This window comes from Saccopteryx bilineata, chromosome 1 (assembly GCF_036850765.1).
Source record: "Saccopteryx bilineata isolate mSacBil1 chromosome 1, mSacBil1_pri_phased_curated, whole genome shotgun sequence".
Classification (NCBI taxonomy): Eukaryota; Metazoa; Chordata; class Mammalia; order Chiroptera; family Emballonuridae; genus Saccopteryx; species Saccopteryx bilineata.
In genome coordinates this window covers 83613997-83630540 of record NC_089490.1, presented here as the reverse complement: position 1 = coordinate 83630540, position 16544 = coordinate 83613997, and the positions used below count along the sequence as shown (strand labels likewise).

General features: G+C 53.7%; 1 protein-coding gene across 3 annotated transcripts in view; it reads left to right on the top strand.

Moving 5' to 3' along the window:
- PARVB (parvin beta) overlaps positions 1 to 16544 on the top strand; it is a 94615-nt gene that overhangs the window by 40548 nt on the left and 37523 nt on the right. For all 3 annotated transcript variants that reach the window (XM_066255741.1, XM_066255760.1, XM_066255751.1), the window contains exons 2-3: positions 12732 to 12821; positions 15576 to 15646. In XM_066255741.1, coding sequence (XP_066111838.1) covers positions 12732 to 12821; positions 15576 to 15646 — 161 coding nt within the window. The remainder of the gene's footprint in view (positions 1 to 12731; positions 12822 to 15575; positions 15647 to 16544) is intronic.

Sequence of the window (16544 nt, the reverse complement as noted above, 5' to 3'; positions counted from 1 at the left end):
TGTGCCCCAGGCTAACTGGGGGCCAGAAGTCGTAAAATCCAGGAGTGGGCAGGGCTGGTTCCTTCGGGGGGCTCCAGGCCAGAATCTGTTTCTTTGACTTTCCAGATTTTAGAGGCCCCTACATTCCTTGGCTGACGGCCTCTTCCCCTATCTTCAAAGCCAGCCATGTGATATCTTTCGCTCTCTCTGCTCTCGTTGTTACATCACCTTTTTCTCACTCTGACCCACCTGCATCCATTTTATAAAGACCCTTGTGGTGACGTTGGGTCATTTCCCACCAGGTAATCCAGGATAATCTGCTACCTCAAGACTCTTCACTTAATCACATTGCAAAGGCCCCTTTGCTTTGTAAAGCCATAGGTTCTATGGTTTAGGACATGGACATCATAGGGGAAGAGGGGAGAATTATCCAGCTTGCCACAGGGTTGCCAAGATAAGGAGTGGGAAATAGGTCCTATGAGTTCCAAAAACAAATACCAGAAACATTCATTCATTCATTCATTCATTCATTCACTATGAACTTGCCAAGTGCATCAAGTGCCTCCTCTGGGCCAGGCGTCATGTGGGGAGCTGAGGAGATGGGCTGGCCTGGCATGTGCCCTTACAAAGCACCAAGGGCACGGGTCTAGGAACACGGACACACGCACATGCCTTCCACTGGTGATGCTCAAAAGGAATGGGATGCCTTGGGACCCTAACTGCAGGGTAGCAAGAGGGACTCTCCACATGCTTCCATCTCCCAGCTGCTCCATTGGGGCTTTCCCTTCAGAGGCCCCGCCTCCAGGAACCCCTGTGTGTCATGGGTTGAGAAGGTCTTTCATCTCTGCTATCTTGGGTGTTGTATCCACTCAGGATGAGTGGAGCTGTCTGTGCCTGAGAAGTCCCCAGAAGCCATCTAGGCCCCTTGAGAGTATCTCAGGTGGGAACAGAGCCACAGGCACCAGGGTTGCCCTCCAAAGCCACCTGTTTTTAAAGGTGCCCATCTGCCCAGCAGGTTGGACTCTAAATGAAACCCTTGCAGGTTGTCTCGTCTCGCCTGTACAGGTGGAAATGGGCCACTAGAGGGCGCCATCCTTCTGGTGTTTTCTGTGAGTTTCTCCCCAAGTTCTCTTCCGATTGAGCTTTTCTGTGGCAGATGCCTCTAGTCTTTTTTTCTTCTTCTTTTCTAATGACTTAATGATTTAATTTTCTTACTTTCAAAGCAGAGCATACTTTGGACTTCCCTGGATACAACGGGACATTACTGATCAGATTAATACAAGGTTTGCAGCACAGAGACAGCACAGGGACCAGGGTGATTTTGTTCCTCTGCTAGCTTTGTTTGCTCTTGATTAAGCAGGTTCTCTCAGCACGTTGGCCGCATGGAGCTTGCCCCCTGCGGTAGCTGAGTAGCGAAGTTCCTTACCTGCAGCCAGGCAGGCCACATCCCGCAGCTTGGCACAAGGGGAGACGTCCATGTTGCTTTTTGGATGATTCTGAGTTTCTGTTGGGTTTCACTCTCCGCCCTCACCCTCTGCTTCCTCTGGACTCTGTTTTGCATATCACTGATTAATGAGAGATTTTCATGGCCCACAGTTGAATTGGTGTTGTATCCTCAATGCCAGCACCACCGATTGGTGGAATTGTGACAAAGGCACCATCCCCCAAATCAAGGAAATGGGTCACTCACGTCAAAGGATTTGCCATCGTATTAAGATGCAGTTGACTGGATGGAGTGGTTGCCAGGCACTTGAGCTAAGGGTGGGCCCTTTTGGGGGTCAGGGAGGCTGGCTTCAGGGATATGGGTCCAGCTGTGCATCAGAAGGGTGAGGATAATTGGATATGTGCCACAGAGCCCCAGAAGAACTCGTACTAAATGGTGGCAGCCCTCATGGTCCCCAGGAAAGCCCGCGTTTTTGCCATCTGCCCAGCTGGGCACCTTGGCCTGACAGGGCTTGCTTGGTTGGCGTGCACTTGTATTTTAATTTTCTTCAAGTCACTTGCACGGTACTTCCGAGCCTCCTGCAAGCTCTGGGGCATCCTCCTCCGGGTCTGCTGTCACTGCTGGCGGCTCTGGGAGGCACTCTGAACTTCTCTGGATTGGTGTGAGGGTCAGGCTGTGTTGCCTGATGCTTTCTGTAGGGACGAAGCTCTGTTATAATTCATCCTAATTAGTGTCTGTTTCAACTGCTTGGCAACTGTGTAAAGATGTTCGTGGTGACGCCTGTGCAGTACCTTCAGGATCTTCGTGGTTACACCGTGCCTGGTCTGCAGGGAAGTGGATGTTTCGGCATCTAGATTCTTTTTTTTTTTTTTTTTTTGTATTTCTTTGAAGCTGGAAACGGGTAGAGACAGACAGACTCCTGCATGCACCCGACCAGGATCCACCCAGCACGCCCACCAGGGGGCGATGCTCTGCCCCTCCGGGGCGTCGCTCTGTTGCGACCAGAGCCACTCTAGCGCCTGGGGCAGAGGCCAAGGAGCCATCCCCAGCGCCCGGGCTATCTTTGCTCCAATGGAGCCTCGCTGCGGGAGGGGAAGAGAGAGACAGAGAGGAAGGAGGGGGGAGGTGGAGAAGCAGATGGGTGCTTCTCCTGTGTGCCCTGGCCGGGAATTGAACCCGAGACTTCTGCATGCCAGGCCGACGCTCTACCACTGAGCCAACCGGCCAGGGCTCGGCATCTAGATTCTTTGAGACTTGGTGACCTGGGGCTCTGTGGCCCTGGAGTCACTTGAAAAGTTTTTTTATGGGGCCATTCCGTTCCATGCCGTGATCCTGGTAGATACCTGAGGCTTTCGGGAATCGATCCGACTCTGCCCCGTTGAGGCCAGCACACGCTTGTGGGGGCTCCTTTGTGCACTGCATCCTCCTCTGGGGCTCAGGGGTGATGGGACATGGCCTCTGCTTCCACACATTTATAATCCAGCAGAGAGACAGCCTCACAAGCCCCTAGATCATGAACTCCGGGGATGGGGTCACAAACCCCTAGATCATGAGCTCACAGCCAGACCTGACAGCCTTGGGTGGTTTGCGGGGCCCACTTGTTGAGCGGAGACTTCACGCACTCAGCCCTCTCCGTACCCCAGCAAAGGTGTGGATGATGGCAAGAAGGGAAGGGGGGAGCCCAACGTGGACCGCTCCGCTGACTCCTTCTCCATGCACACCATCTTGTTAAATTAGTTGTCATGACAACCTCGACCAGGTCTGGTTATTATCTCTCCACAGCGGAGAGGTGTGAAAGATGGAAGGAGTTAAAGCATGTGCCCAAGGGCACATGGCCATCCTGTGATGAACCCCCAAGTCCTCTACTCCCTCTGCTAACCTGTTGGCACCTGCATGGACGCTGGGCCTGGGGGTGGGCGGGGTTTGGAGCAGAGACAGATGCCTTCTAAGGGCCACAGAGGAAGTGAATTCACAGCGGAATTTGCAAGTGCAGCGTGTTGGGCCTCCTGGCAGAGTGGCGGCAGAATGCAGTGCTCCTGGCAGGGCACACCGAGCGGAGGCACGGAGGTGCCCGAGCTCTTCAGTGGAGGGTGGGAGCAGGCGCCATGAGGGGGTTTGGACTGTTTTGGGAGGCAATGGAGGACTGGGACGATCTGTGGCCAGAGGAGGAACCGGATGGGCCTGTGTTCCAGGACAAAGTCTTGAGACACTGTGGGAAGCGGACTGGAAGGTGGGCCAGGAGCCCAGACCCGCGGAGGCTAGCACGGCCGCTGTGACCTCCTGGGGCTTGGACCGCTGTTTCGGGCCCTGAGGATTCTTCCTGCCACATTCGGAGAGGTGACTTGAATAAGCTGACCCACTTGCTTTCTGTCGGAAAAGCTGAACAACCGGCGCTTGTCCCTCAAGGTTCATTCATCCTTTGTGAGTGAGAAGCCCGGGCTCCTCCTGTGTCCTGGTTTCTGCGTGCCCGGTGGTTTATATGGAAAACCTGACATTTAATGTTCACCTGGAAGTCTTTCTTCCTTTTCTTCTTCCCACAGACATTTTTCTTTCTTTCTTTCTGTGGTGCTCACATTTTCTGAGCACCCAGGGCAGAGGGGGAGAAGAGGGCTGACTCTTGGGGCTGAGGGAATTGACCTGTTTGACGCTGGCTTCTGAGCTCCAGCCTTTCATATCTGTGCTTCGGCAGCTTTTGGTCCTCAGAAGCCCTGCGTTTCCCGAAGTGGATGGCTTCGCACTGGGCGGCCCCTGCCTGTAGCAGGCAACTGCTGAACGTGCTACCAGCAGACGGGGTTTGAGAATGCTTCTCCAGGGGCAGCCTGACCCAGTAAGTCCCTAATTGCAGAGTGGAGTCTTTCCTCGTGAATCCTCATGCTCCGCACGGCCATGTTGCAGTAATTCGGTTCTTGGTGACTCAGGATGGCCAAGTTAATGTAACCCTTTAATGGAAATTCGTCACCCACCTAATTAAGTGGCTGGGGGTGGAATGTTCTGCAAGAATAGTCTGTCCTCAGTTCTTCCAATTTATGTTTCTTCCCCAGATTCTTTCTTCAGCTCCATTTTGCCTATGACATTTATAGTCATTCATTCATGCATTCGTTCATTCTGCGGGTATTTATTGAATGTTGCTATACCCTGCACACCCTCCTTGTCTTTTGACTTTGTTTTTATTGCATAAGTAACACGTGAACACAGTTGTGGCAGAACCTTGCCCAGTTCCCTCTTGTCCTTCCGTCCCCCAGTTTCTTTTAGATGGGATACTACCCTGGTCATTTTGGAGCACCTCCTTTTGTTTTTCTGTGGGTTTTTTTTTTTTTTTTTTTTTGTGAGAGGAGGCAAGGCAGAGAGACAGACCCCTGCATGTGCCTGACCGGGATCCACCTGGCAAGCCCACTAGGGGGTGATGCTCTGCCCATCTGGGGTGTTTCTTCGTTGGTCAACAACCGAGCTCTTCTTAGTGCCTTAGGTAGAGGCCATGGAGCCATCCTCAGCGCCTTGGGCCAACTAACTCTAATCAAGCCATGGCTGCGAGAGAGGAAGAGAGAGAAAGAGAGAAGTGAGAGGGGGGAGGGGTGGAGAAGCAGATGGTCACTTCTTCTGTGTACCCTGACTAGAAATCGAACCCAGGACATCCACATATTGGGCCGATGCTGTCCCACTGAGTCAACTGGCCAGGGCACTGTGTTTTTGTTTTTATATGAATTTGATGTGGACACATAGACACATAGAGTTTTGAGTTTTCTGATGCATTTTTTTTTACACGTTAATCTCATGCTGCATTGTTGTGAAACCTGCTTTTAAAACTCTACTCTGTAAAACAAACTGCAGTGAATTGTGCATTTGTTCCTTGAAAACCTTCTTGGTGCTGGGGGCTAGGCAGGGGCGTCGGGTGAACATGGCCGAGACGCACCCTTCCTGTGTCTGCTGTGTGCTCTAACTTCTCCCGGCACGTGGGTAGCTCCCGTTGGCCTTCCACCCATGTTTGTCAGATCTGCAGGCTAGTTGTGAAACCACGAGGCTCGCTGCTGTCTGGAAAGGACAGAGATTTAGCTGCGAACGCTCATTGTGGGGTCAGGCATGTCTGCTGACCTCCTTTGGGTTTTGCCTTGTTGAAACACTCACATGTTTGTTTTAGCCTCTGAACGTACTTGGTCTCGAGAAATCGGATGAGACCTCGTGCCCCAGTAGAGCGAACCCCATAAATCAGATGTTTGGGCAGCCGTCACGATGCTGTTATCCCCGCGGTCTCTTGTCTGCACTGCACTGAGAAATTATGGCGAGTTAACTGAATGTAAATTATCAACCACCACGCTGATTACCACGGGCCAGCCGTTGTGCGCCAAGGCCAGAATCCAGCCCTCAGTGATAACAGGACCGGCCGGGCACGTTAAAGATTAAGAGGTTCTTTCTTTCACATTGTGCTACATGGATCGCTGAAAGTAATTTCTCTCTCCTCCTGCACCGGGGTCAGGAAGGGCAGAGGCTCTCTCCGGGGCTGTTTGTCTTCACTGCCTTGACCCTGGACAGGCTGTGGCCATCCATCCATCCACCCGTGATCCTGAGAATCTTGGAGATTGGACTTGGAGTTCATAACCTCACATTTCAATCAAGGCCCTGGCCAGCGGGACACGCCAGAAATAGCTCACCCTTTTGAATTACAGCGGTGGCTGGTTCTGATTAGCATCTCCTGGGAATCAGGAAGGGCTGTCCCACAGCACGCCCCCCCTCCCCAGCTGCTGAGTTTTGTGGGTATAATTGTTCTTCTTTACATCTCATTTGGGCCTTAAAGTCCATTGAGCTGTGAGCTCTTCCCCATGAAGTACCATGTAATTTATTTTTTTAGAAGGACCATTCTGTTGTGAAGACCTTCATGGCTGATGAATTTAATTATTCCAATGAATTGCAGCTTCTGCAAAGGAATGACCCTGCCCTCTGAGCGCAGAGGGAAGTTGGAGAATTCACAGACAGCTCACTTCCCCGGTGGAGGCCTGGGAAGCTTCTTTTAACAGAGATGTCGTGGGTTCCTGCTGAAGCCCTTGGCAGTTGGGGGGCGGGGTGGGGGGGCGCTGGAGGAGTGCTCTTTTCTTTATCTACCTTTCTTGTCCCTGCTGACTCTGAGGACTTCTCCGAGGAGGAGCAGGGCTAACTAGACGTGGCTTTGTCTTGAAAAGGGCTGGTTAAGTGTCCCAATTGGGGCCTCTAGGCTGTGTCTCCAAGTTCTTTGAGCTGTGGGTGGGAGAAGAGAGCCCTTTTTTTGCTGGCGTTTTCTCTTTGATCCTGGTTCAGACAGGCCCGCTGAAAATTCTCCTGTGATCTTTTGTTCTCTCTGAAAACCAGGACGTGTGTATGGAAGCGAGAGCCCCCGATGGTAACAAAGTGTCTTCACTGGGTTGAAATGACACACTTAGGAAAAAAAGTCAGAAAATAGAGCTGTCACAGCTTTAGTCTCCGAGGCCCACATTCGCGCCACCCCCATGAGGCCCTTCTATTCTCCCTGAACCCTCAGCCCGTGAGTACTCCGCCCCAGGAGCTCCCTGCTCCCCATCTTCACGAGGCTGCGTTGTGGTCCCCCTTCCTGCCCTGGCGCCCCCAGGACGAGATGCCGAGAAGCCTTTGCGTGTTCAGATCTCTGCATCCCGTCACTGTGACCTTGCTCAGTCAGCCAGCCCGCTTTCAAAGTTGTTTTCCTAATAACGTCAAAAGGGAAAAAGAAAAAAAAAAAGCTGCCTAAAAGTTTTTATTTATTTATTTATTTATTTATTTATTTTAATCACTTTCTTTTTTGGAAAGAACCTGGGTATAAATAAGTAAAGACGTGAAAACCATACAAAGAAAAAAGATGAAAAACAAAAGAATCAAAGACGGAGCCTTGGCGTTTGGCTGGGGTGCGGAGGGGTGCGGAGGGGTGCGGAGGGGTGCGGAGGGGTGCGGAGGGGTGCGGAGGGCAGGTCTTCAGCGGTTTGCTATTGGGCGGCTGGATTTTCACGTTCAAATCTCATTCTTCCTTTTTATAAAAGTGCTTGTAATTCCAAGGGGGAGAAGTGGTTCCATTTCCAGCCGTGCCCAGGCTTTGGGCAGTGGGCGTGGTGGGAAGGGGACGTGCTTTGGAAACACACGTGTGTGTATCCCCTCAGCAGACGCTCAACACCGGCATCGTCTGAGTGCTTACTGTGAGCCAGCAGCTCTTTGAAGAGCTCGTCTCTTTGCATTGAAATTGAGGCACACGGCCATTAAGCAGCCCTCCCGGGATCGCCCAGCTTGTCAGTGGTCAAACTGTGTTCTGAAACCTGCAGGTTGGCCCCGGGGTTCTAAGCCCTTTGTCATGCTGCTGCTCCAACGCCCTTAAAGACCCACTGCGTGCACAGGAGCGGAGTCAGCACTGGTGTGGGCAGACGGTCCAGGAAAGAGATAGTTACAGGGCTGTGAGACTTGAATTGGGTAGAAAGGATTCTGGGATGGATGTGGAGCACCCAGGAGGGCTTCCTGGAGGAGGTAGCCAGTAAGCTGAGGCTGAAAGCTGAGTAAGACTAAATTGGGGATGGTGAAGTGCAAGACAAGGTGAAACTAGGTTTGGTTGTGACGCCAGGGGCACTGGTGGTGTTATCTCAGGTACCTTCACCTCTAACACAGACCAGCCCAACCAGGACCCAGCCACTCTCTCGACTGATTAGGAGATGAAATGAATAAATGGTATGGAAAATGTCTAGCACATACATAGTAGGTGCACAGGAATTTTTAGTGGCCCTCTTCCTCTTCCCCACTGACAAGCAGGACATTTATTGTGACCTGAAGTTACAAACTGGTGGCCCCTGGCTGACCCACAGAATTTGAGTTACTTGCTTACATTTATAAATTGGGAGATTCTCCACAAAACCCCAGATTTTCACCTTTATTTGAAACTCCTAAGATCTGGCGACCGTGGCCTGCCACCCTGGTCTGGGTGAGGAGTGGCTGTCCCCAACGGGATACGTGTCCTGTTGAACTTTCTCCCTTGGCTTTCTCTGAAGACCTAGGCTCCATCCCCTCTCTCTCTGACCCTCCTGGCATTCCCCAGCCCCGTGCCCACTGTGTGGTCTACGGCCACTGAGTGTTACCGTGGGGGCGGGGTGAACTCTGGCGCAGTAGGAATGCGTCGACATCGACTTCCTTGTGGTTGTCTGTTGGGTTTAGTGTGGATGAGGGCACTCACCTCCGAACAGTGACGGGCACTCACAGTTCAGCCCCAGCCTCAGCACCGGGCCCCAGCCCTTTTCAACACCCACACCCGCCTGCACACCCACCAGACATCCGGATCTCTCTCCGTGACTCAGGGCAGCTGGGAATTCACATTGCTCACATCTTTGAAGTGTTTCCCTTTCTGGCAAGTGGATCAGTACTTGAAAAACCAAAACATTCCTGGGATGACTGGAAAGCCACTCGGCTGGCAGAGCGGATCCTTGGGGAAAAGCCACGGTTCAGAGGAGCCCCTCCTTCCAGTCATTGGACTGACCCTCGGAAGATGACAGGCAGATACAGACAGAGAGCTTCCCAGCCAAGTGCCCCTCAGGGAACCCAGGCTGTGAATGGTTGCAACCAAGTCCCGAAGAGGCACCTGGGAACCCGCCTGGGGTTCGGCGTCGACATGGCTGCCATGTTTATCTTCCAGAATTCGGCTCTGATTTGTGATCCATATGCTGTGCACAGAGTCCCAAAGTTCCTTCTTTGTATTCTTGGCATCTTTCAAGGCTGTATGCACTTGTCACCTCCTCCAGGAAGCCTTCCACAGTTCTCCCTGGGATGAGGGACCTCACCTTCCTCTTCATTACTCATGGCTCAGTTTGCACCCCTCTTGGAGCCCCTATTTATCCACACCTGTCCCACCCTCTCACAGAGTTTGTACTTGGACCCAGGACCCAGGACCCAGGACCTCAGTTTCATTCCTCAGAACCCCCCTGGAGTTATTGCTGCTGCCATCCTGTTACAGACGGGGAAACTGAGACTCGGCATCTTGAGGGGACTTGCTCCAAGCCACATCCCAGCATGTGGCAAAGTGAGATTTGAACCTGGAGCTCTGTGACTGCAGACCCAGGCTCATAACAGCTGGTGGCTGGCCCTGTGGTCTGCCTGGGATCCCTTCCTCCAGGCCTGAGGTCCTTGTTAACCTCAGGGCTTTATGCATAACAGGCCCCTTTGGAGCTGCTGTTGAGCCAGACCTGGGCGGGTCTGAGAGAGCAGTTCTCATTTATTAAGGTCGTGAAATTCTGGGCCCTGTTTAGTGTTATCTTTGATGTTCAAGGGCGGTGTGGAAATTGCTCTGTTTTCATTTGACCCAATTTCTGTGCTTTGAAAATGCCATTCCCTTCCCCTCTCCCCTCCCTTCCCCTAGCTCTCTGCCTGGAAGCACTTGTTTTTCTCTCTCCCCTGTGCCCCTCCCCCACTTGCTCCGGCACATGTCCAGTGTCCACGTGAGCGATGACCCGTGTGGCAGTCTGCGGCTTTCTGAGAGGAGTTATGGGCTCACAGTAACAACTCACCTGTGCCCTGAAGCCCACCTGTGCAACCCTCTGTTGGCCTTTCTGTCCCACTTCTGTGACATCAGCCCAGGAAACAGGACCTAGGCGCCCAGGGTCTTCTGCATATACCCATTTCACCAGGTCATGTACCTACCTTTGTAGAGGTGAGGACTTTGTGAGGAAAAAAAATAAAAAAAAACCCCTTTCCTCCTTCCTTTTCTGCCTTTGAAAACTCTTTTCTGGTTAAATACTTGTCATGAAGTAAAAATAATCACTGGAACTTGGTCTCTGTTTTCTGAAGTCACCTAAGCGAGCCATGGGGATCTTCGGAGTGTTTTTAGGGGAGGGAGACAGTAAGGGGTCTCACCAGTCAGCATGCTCATCAGTTACTCATGAAGGTGTTAAACATTGGCTGCTTCCTGCTCAGTGTTTGGGGGACCACAAGGGGGCCTGTTCTGGGATGTGTCCTGTGGGGTTCAGATGATGTACACACTGTCCACGGCAGGGCGGACCTCCAGGCTGGAATGTTGTGGGAGAGGTCTATGCTTCCTTCTTTTCTTTTTAATTGTGGTAAAATGTGCGCAACATAAAATTTACCATCTTAACTATTTTTTTTCTAATTTTTTTTTTCTGAAGCTGGAAACGGGAAGAGACAGTCAGACAGACTCCCGCATGCGCCTGACCGGGATCCACCTGGCACGCCCACCAGGGGCAACGCTCTGCCCACCAGGGGGCGATGCTCTGCCCCTCTGGGGTGTCGCTCTGCCGTGACCAGAGACACTCTAGCACCTGGGGCAGAGGCCAAGGAGCCATCCCCAGCGCCTGGGCCATCTTTGCTCCAATGGAGCCTTGGCTGCAGGAGGGGAAGAGAGAGACAGAAAGGAAGGGGGGGTGGAGAAGCAGATGGATGCTTCTCCTATATGCCCTTGCCGGGAATCGAACCCGGGTCACCCGCACGCTGGACCGACGCTCTACCGCTGAGCCAACCGGCCAGGGCCTTAACTATTTCTTAAGAATGTAGTTCAGTGGCATTAGGTCCATTCACATTGTTGTACAGCCATCATCACCATCCTCTCCAAAACTTTCTCATCCTCCTGAACTGATACTCTGACCATTAAACAACACGCCCACGCCCTCCCCCAGCCCCTGGCCCCCACCATTCTACTTTCTGTCTCTGTCAATTTGAGCGCTGTAGGGACCTCACTTATGTGGAATCACACAGGCTTTGTCCTTTCGTGTCTGGCTTATTTCACTCAGGGGTCATCCATGTTGGTATGTCAGAAGCTCCTTCCTTTTTACGGGTGAGCCATATTCCACCGTGTGGACCCACCACAGGGTTTATCCATCACCCACCAGTGGGCCTCGGGCTGTTGCCACCTTTTGGCTCCTATGAGTCATGCAGCTGTGAACATGGGTGTGTTTTCTAAACAGTCTTGTATCAGGGCCTTCACTGATGGTAGAAGCTAGTGTCCTGAGGCCCCTCTGCCATCGTTCTTGTGAGGGGCGGAGATTGGGTCTCCAGCCAAATCCGCAGAGCCCACTGTGTGGCCAGCTGTGAGCTTGGGACCCAACACTCATCATCTCCTCAGCTTTTCCAGGGACCCTGACATATAGAGGGCCAGCCTCACAGAGCTAGTAAGCTCAATGTCACATTGAACCACCTAGCAAGGGGGGAGTACCCTGGTCCACCTATTCCAGAGCCACCGTGCCACGTCCCCTTGCTACTCTGTCGTTTCAGGTGCCCAGACCGTAGGTGTTAAAGGTTCGAGGTGACTGTGGCATTGAAAGAGGAAATAGGTTTTCATCTCTAAGAACGCTCGTCAAACAGAAGGCCTGGGCCCTGTCACTGGCAATCACCAATGGAGAGGGCTGTTTTTGTGGCCTGGGGCCGGGGACTGTGGCCAGGCTGTGCTCAGCCAGGGCTGTAACGAGCAGCAGGGGCCCAGGCCCCACCCCGCACCCAGTGAATCTGATCCTGGGGCTGAGCCTGGAACCTGACAAGCAGCGGGTCTGGAAGTCACAGTCATGGTGGATGGAAGGCGTGTGGTATTCAAGGCAGGGGTGTTAGTGCCCGGTGTGTTGGAGGTGCTCCCTGTTGGACGTGACTTTGGGTGTCTTCCTCAGGTCTCTCAGAGTGGGGAGTGAGGCATCCCTGCCGCCATAGAGGTCACACTCTGCCTCTGGTTGTCCCTGGACCCTGCGGACCTTAGCCTGTGCTCTCCAGACAGGGGGTCGTGCTGCCCCCAGCTCGGAGCCTATGTTGCGTGTTCTGTGCTCCAGACCTCAGGCAGCCCCTGCCATCGGACCCTCAGGGTTCTGTGTCTGATGGACGTGGCCATGATGATGGCATTGCTCTAAGTTCTAGACTTGCTTGTGCATGTGTTGGGAGGGGGCCTTCACACCTGGCATCCCCGTGGTGGGACAGAGCGCTCCAAGGAGGGAAGGGGAGCCCTGCCTTCTGAGGCTCTGTCGCCGTGATCCAAGCTTTGTCCATCTCAGTGGCCTTGGGCAGATCTGGAAGCATCCGAAAGCTTCCATGTCTTAGTCACGTATTCCAAAGAGCAGTAAAAGCAGACTGGCAAGGCTTGGCGGGGATGGGGCGGTGTCTGGCGAGGGGAGAGAATTGCAGAACATATTCTTGGTTCGAGTTACTTTTCCTCAGACTTTTTCTGGGCGACAAGCCATTTACAAATGTTTGTGAAATGCTTAAAAAACAGGAGTTGATTTCTCTTTGTTTCTACTGCCAACACAGGAAGCCACGGAATTCCGTGTACACTAACATTTTTTTTTTTGTCCTTTCTCTTTCTGCTCAACAGTGAATGACCTGCAAGAAGAAGGCAAAAATGCCATCAACTCACCGATGTCCCCTGCCTTGGCGGACCTTCATCCTGAGGACACCCTGCTAGGTACCGTGGGCTCCCCCAACCCCCTGCCCTGAGACAGCGAAGCTTCTGGGGCATGCAGTTTAGGGAGAAGCGTGCTGGTCACAGCCTTTTGATCAGACATCACACTGGGCGGCATCTGAGAGTTTGGACTCTTAGCTCAAGGTCATTTTAGAAAAGCGTGCAGGGAAAAAAAAAAGTCAATTTGCCTCTTTCTGGTTTAAAAAAACATAAGTTTTATTATTGTTGAGGTCTGGTGAGGCCAACAGATCAGGAGAGAGTGCTGTTGAAAAGACCGTGCATTATACCCACCGTGGCCAAGGTCGGGGAACCGTGCCAAGAAGGACCACGCAGGGAAGCATCAGGGTTGGGGGGGGGAGGGAAAGTCTAGGCAGGAGCCTTTCTTGGGAAGGAATGGATGTGGTTTTCATGGGAAGGAATGGACGAGGCAGGGGAAGCGGGCTTAGAATTGGCTGATGTGAATAACTGCAGTAGGCTGTGGAGTGTAGGGTCTGTGCTGAGCTGTCCGTGCCTGGCCCCACAGGGATTAGGGAAGGGGATGTTGCCTGGGACTGTTGAGCCCAGTAACAGAGGGGGCTGGGTGTGTTGGGGTGTGAGCTCCTCCTGCTGGTTTGCATGTGAAAAGTCCTTATGGGGAGTTGTTGGCTGTCTTGTCTTGGGAAGTAGCTAGCCCCTGGAGGGGCAGTCTTCCTAGGCCCACAAGACCCCCAAGTGTGAAAGCATCAGAGAACAAGACACATGAGTCATGTACCTCCCTCCATCTCTCTGCATGCTGGAGCTGTCCCAGGCCCGGGACTTGCTAGGTGGGACCTGCCAACCGTACCTGGCTCCTTGGGACCATGTCACAGTCCGGCACTAATGAGGTGACAGCCTGGACTCATTTCCCTTAAAACGTGTCTTGGGATCTGATCAGTCTGGAAGGTGATAGTGTTTCCAAACCGTGGTTCAAAGGGAAGCCCCGGTGGATCCCTGCGTTGTGGTTTCCACGGCCAGGCCGGGCCAGCGGGAGTGCATGGAGACACAAACGCGTGTGCAGTCCAGCCCGCCCGATGCCAAGGGCTGGCCGGGCTCCTGGTGGCCCCACAGCGTCTGCTCCCTCTCCTCTTGGAAGAGTGCAGCTCTTCATTGCTACTGTTGCTGATGGTCTTCAGGGTGGCTGAAGCTGCTGTCCAGGCGGACACTTCTGGGTGACTCTGTTTGAGGGGAGATTGGGGTCAGCTTGTGGGTCTGGATCTCAGCCTGAGGTAGGGCCGGGCCTCTCTACCTCGGCACCGTAGCCAGTTGGCACTGAATAGTCCTTGTTGTGGGGCTCGTCCTGTGCCTTGTGGGGAGTTGGTCAGCATCCCTGGTCTCCATCCACGATATGCCAGTAGTAGCATTCCCCTCCCGCCTCCAGGCATTGCTGCCTTGGGGTGGAGGACACAGTCACTCTTGGTTGAGAACACTGGTTTAGACCAACAGGGTAGGAAAGAAATTCGTCATAAGTGTATGGCAGGCTGTTGTTTTTTCTATAGTGCCTTGAACCTGCCTGCCCCTGGGCTCTAACCCCCCTCGTCTCACCATCTTTCTGACCAGCTGCTTTGGGACCTGCAGGTTGGCATTCTCCAGTTTGCTTCGTAAGGTTCTGTGGCCCCCAAAGCTCAGGGAGCACCTGCAGCTGAGCTCTGAAGGGTGAAGGGATGTGGAGTGGGGGAGAGGTGGCAGAAAGAGAGTAGCACATGCCAGGGCCCTGAGGCAGGCAGTGCTGGGGCTTCCTGAGGAGCGAGGGAGGCCCAGAGGGCCACAGAGGCCACACAGAGGACACTAGCCTTCATCCCAGGGGTAGTGGGAGGCTCCCGAGGGCCTCAGGTGTGACATCATTAGGGACCCCCTTGTGGTCCCCTGTGTGTTACCTGGCACGTCCCTCTCAAGCATCATATCTGCATGGCTCCAAAAATAGTTTTCCCACTTTGTCACTTTAGCTGCTGTGAAGCCACTGTCACTCAAAGCTGCTTCATTCCCACCCACACCGGCAGGGTTCCCAGCTCCATAGGAGCCTGTCTGGGCCTGGGAGCCGGGTCTCTGCCACTTCCGGGCACCCCCGTCTGTGCGCCCTGTGGCCCTGGCCCGCCTGTAGTGTAGCCCCCGGTGCTCTTTCAGCTCCCTGGTCAGCGTGTTCTGCATTGTGACTGGCCTCTGTAGGTCTGTCCCTCTGTGGTTACACTTCCCCATTATCACCTCGTCACTCTTTCTATAACGAGCTTGACGGTCTCCTGTTGTCTGTGGGTCGAGGCCAGAGCATGCGGGGCGGGGTGGGCAATGACAAACAGATAAACAGGGTAATGGGATAAGGATGAACACATTTTGCTGTGAGATATCATCCTTTTTTTCTGCTTTTTCTTTCTAATATTTTTTTGTTCGTACTGTTTTATATAGCAGTGAGCTTCCTCCGTGTATATGTTCATTAATAGTGGCTCTGCCCATGGGTCCAACTCAGACCTGTGTGCGTGGCGACATTGCCCAGGGTCTCTCCCGAAGGATGAGAGTCAGTGAGGGGCGAGGCCAGCAGAACGATGGGGTGACTGCGTCCCCTTTAGGGAGAGGTGAAGGTGCAAGGGTGCCGTCACCTTCCCACCCACCCTTCCCACGGTCACCTGGTGGTGTGTGTGGCCAGAGTGGCTCGTCCTCACTGAGAAAACACCAGGCTTTCCGCTCTCACCTGCCCGGTGTGCCTGCCCCCGTGGCTGACGCTGACCCTGACTCCTTTGTCTCCGGCAGAGGAGAATGAGGAGCGCACGATGATCGACCCCACCTCCAAGGATGACCCCAAGTTCAAGGAGCTGGTCAAGGTAAGGAGGGGTGTCTTGGTTGGAAGGTTGCTGTTGGGACCATGCCTTGAGGGTTCAGGCTCTTGTGGGAAAGGAGCAAAACCCTGTGGGCTGGGGAGAGAGAGCCTACAAACAAAGTCTCCTCGCTGGAGAGAGAGGCCCTCAGTGCTGCGTTAGGTTAGGTGAGGGGCATGTAAGTGAGGAGGCTGGTTGGAGGAAGGGGTCAAGGTGACAGCATGGACACTTCCCAGGTGCCCGGCTTCCCTGGGGCCTTTATAGCTGCTGGCTTACACTCTGTGCTGGGCAGGAGGAGCGGCTGGAGGGAACTATCTCAGCCCCTGGCAAACTGGGGTCAGACTCCACCCAGGGCGTGAAGGAGGATTCAGAGGTAGCTCTGAAGAGCGGGCGGATACGACCCCTCCAGCCGCTTCTGCTCGGGAGCCGTCTGATGCCGACACGCCTGCTCTGGGCAGACGGTCAGTTTCTGCGGCGTCTGGAAGTTACAGTTAACAGCTAGACAAGGAGATGGCCATGTCGTTCCCCAAAGTCAAGGAAGCGAGGCCGGGCAGACAGGGGCTCTGGGCCTCTGGGTGGCTTTCGTCCCCCCAGCCTGGTTTCCGAGCTGCAGCTCAGCGAGGAGACTTTGTTTGTAGCATTTGCTGCGTCCACGCACGGAGGGCACGTGTGGTGCTCCGATCTGAACATGACGGGGCTTCAGGGGGAAGCCTGGTGAACAGAGGCTCCGGGCTCTGACAGCGGCCTCTCCCCGTGCCACCAGCGCTGGCTCCAAAGGCCTCTGTGGATGTCGCTTTGCTTCTGCAGCCCGTGGCCAGCGCCAGGGACCTGGGGGCTTTGTTATGGCAGGGTGCGGCCAGCGCCAGGGACCTGGGGGCTTTGTTATGGCAGGGTGCGGCCAGCG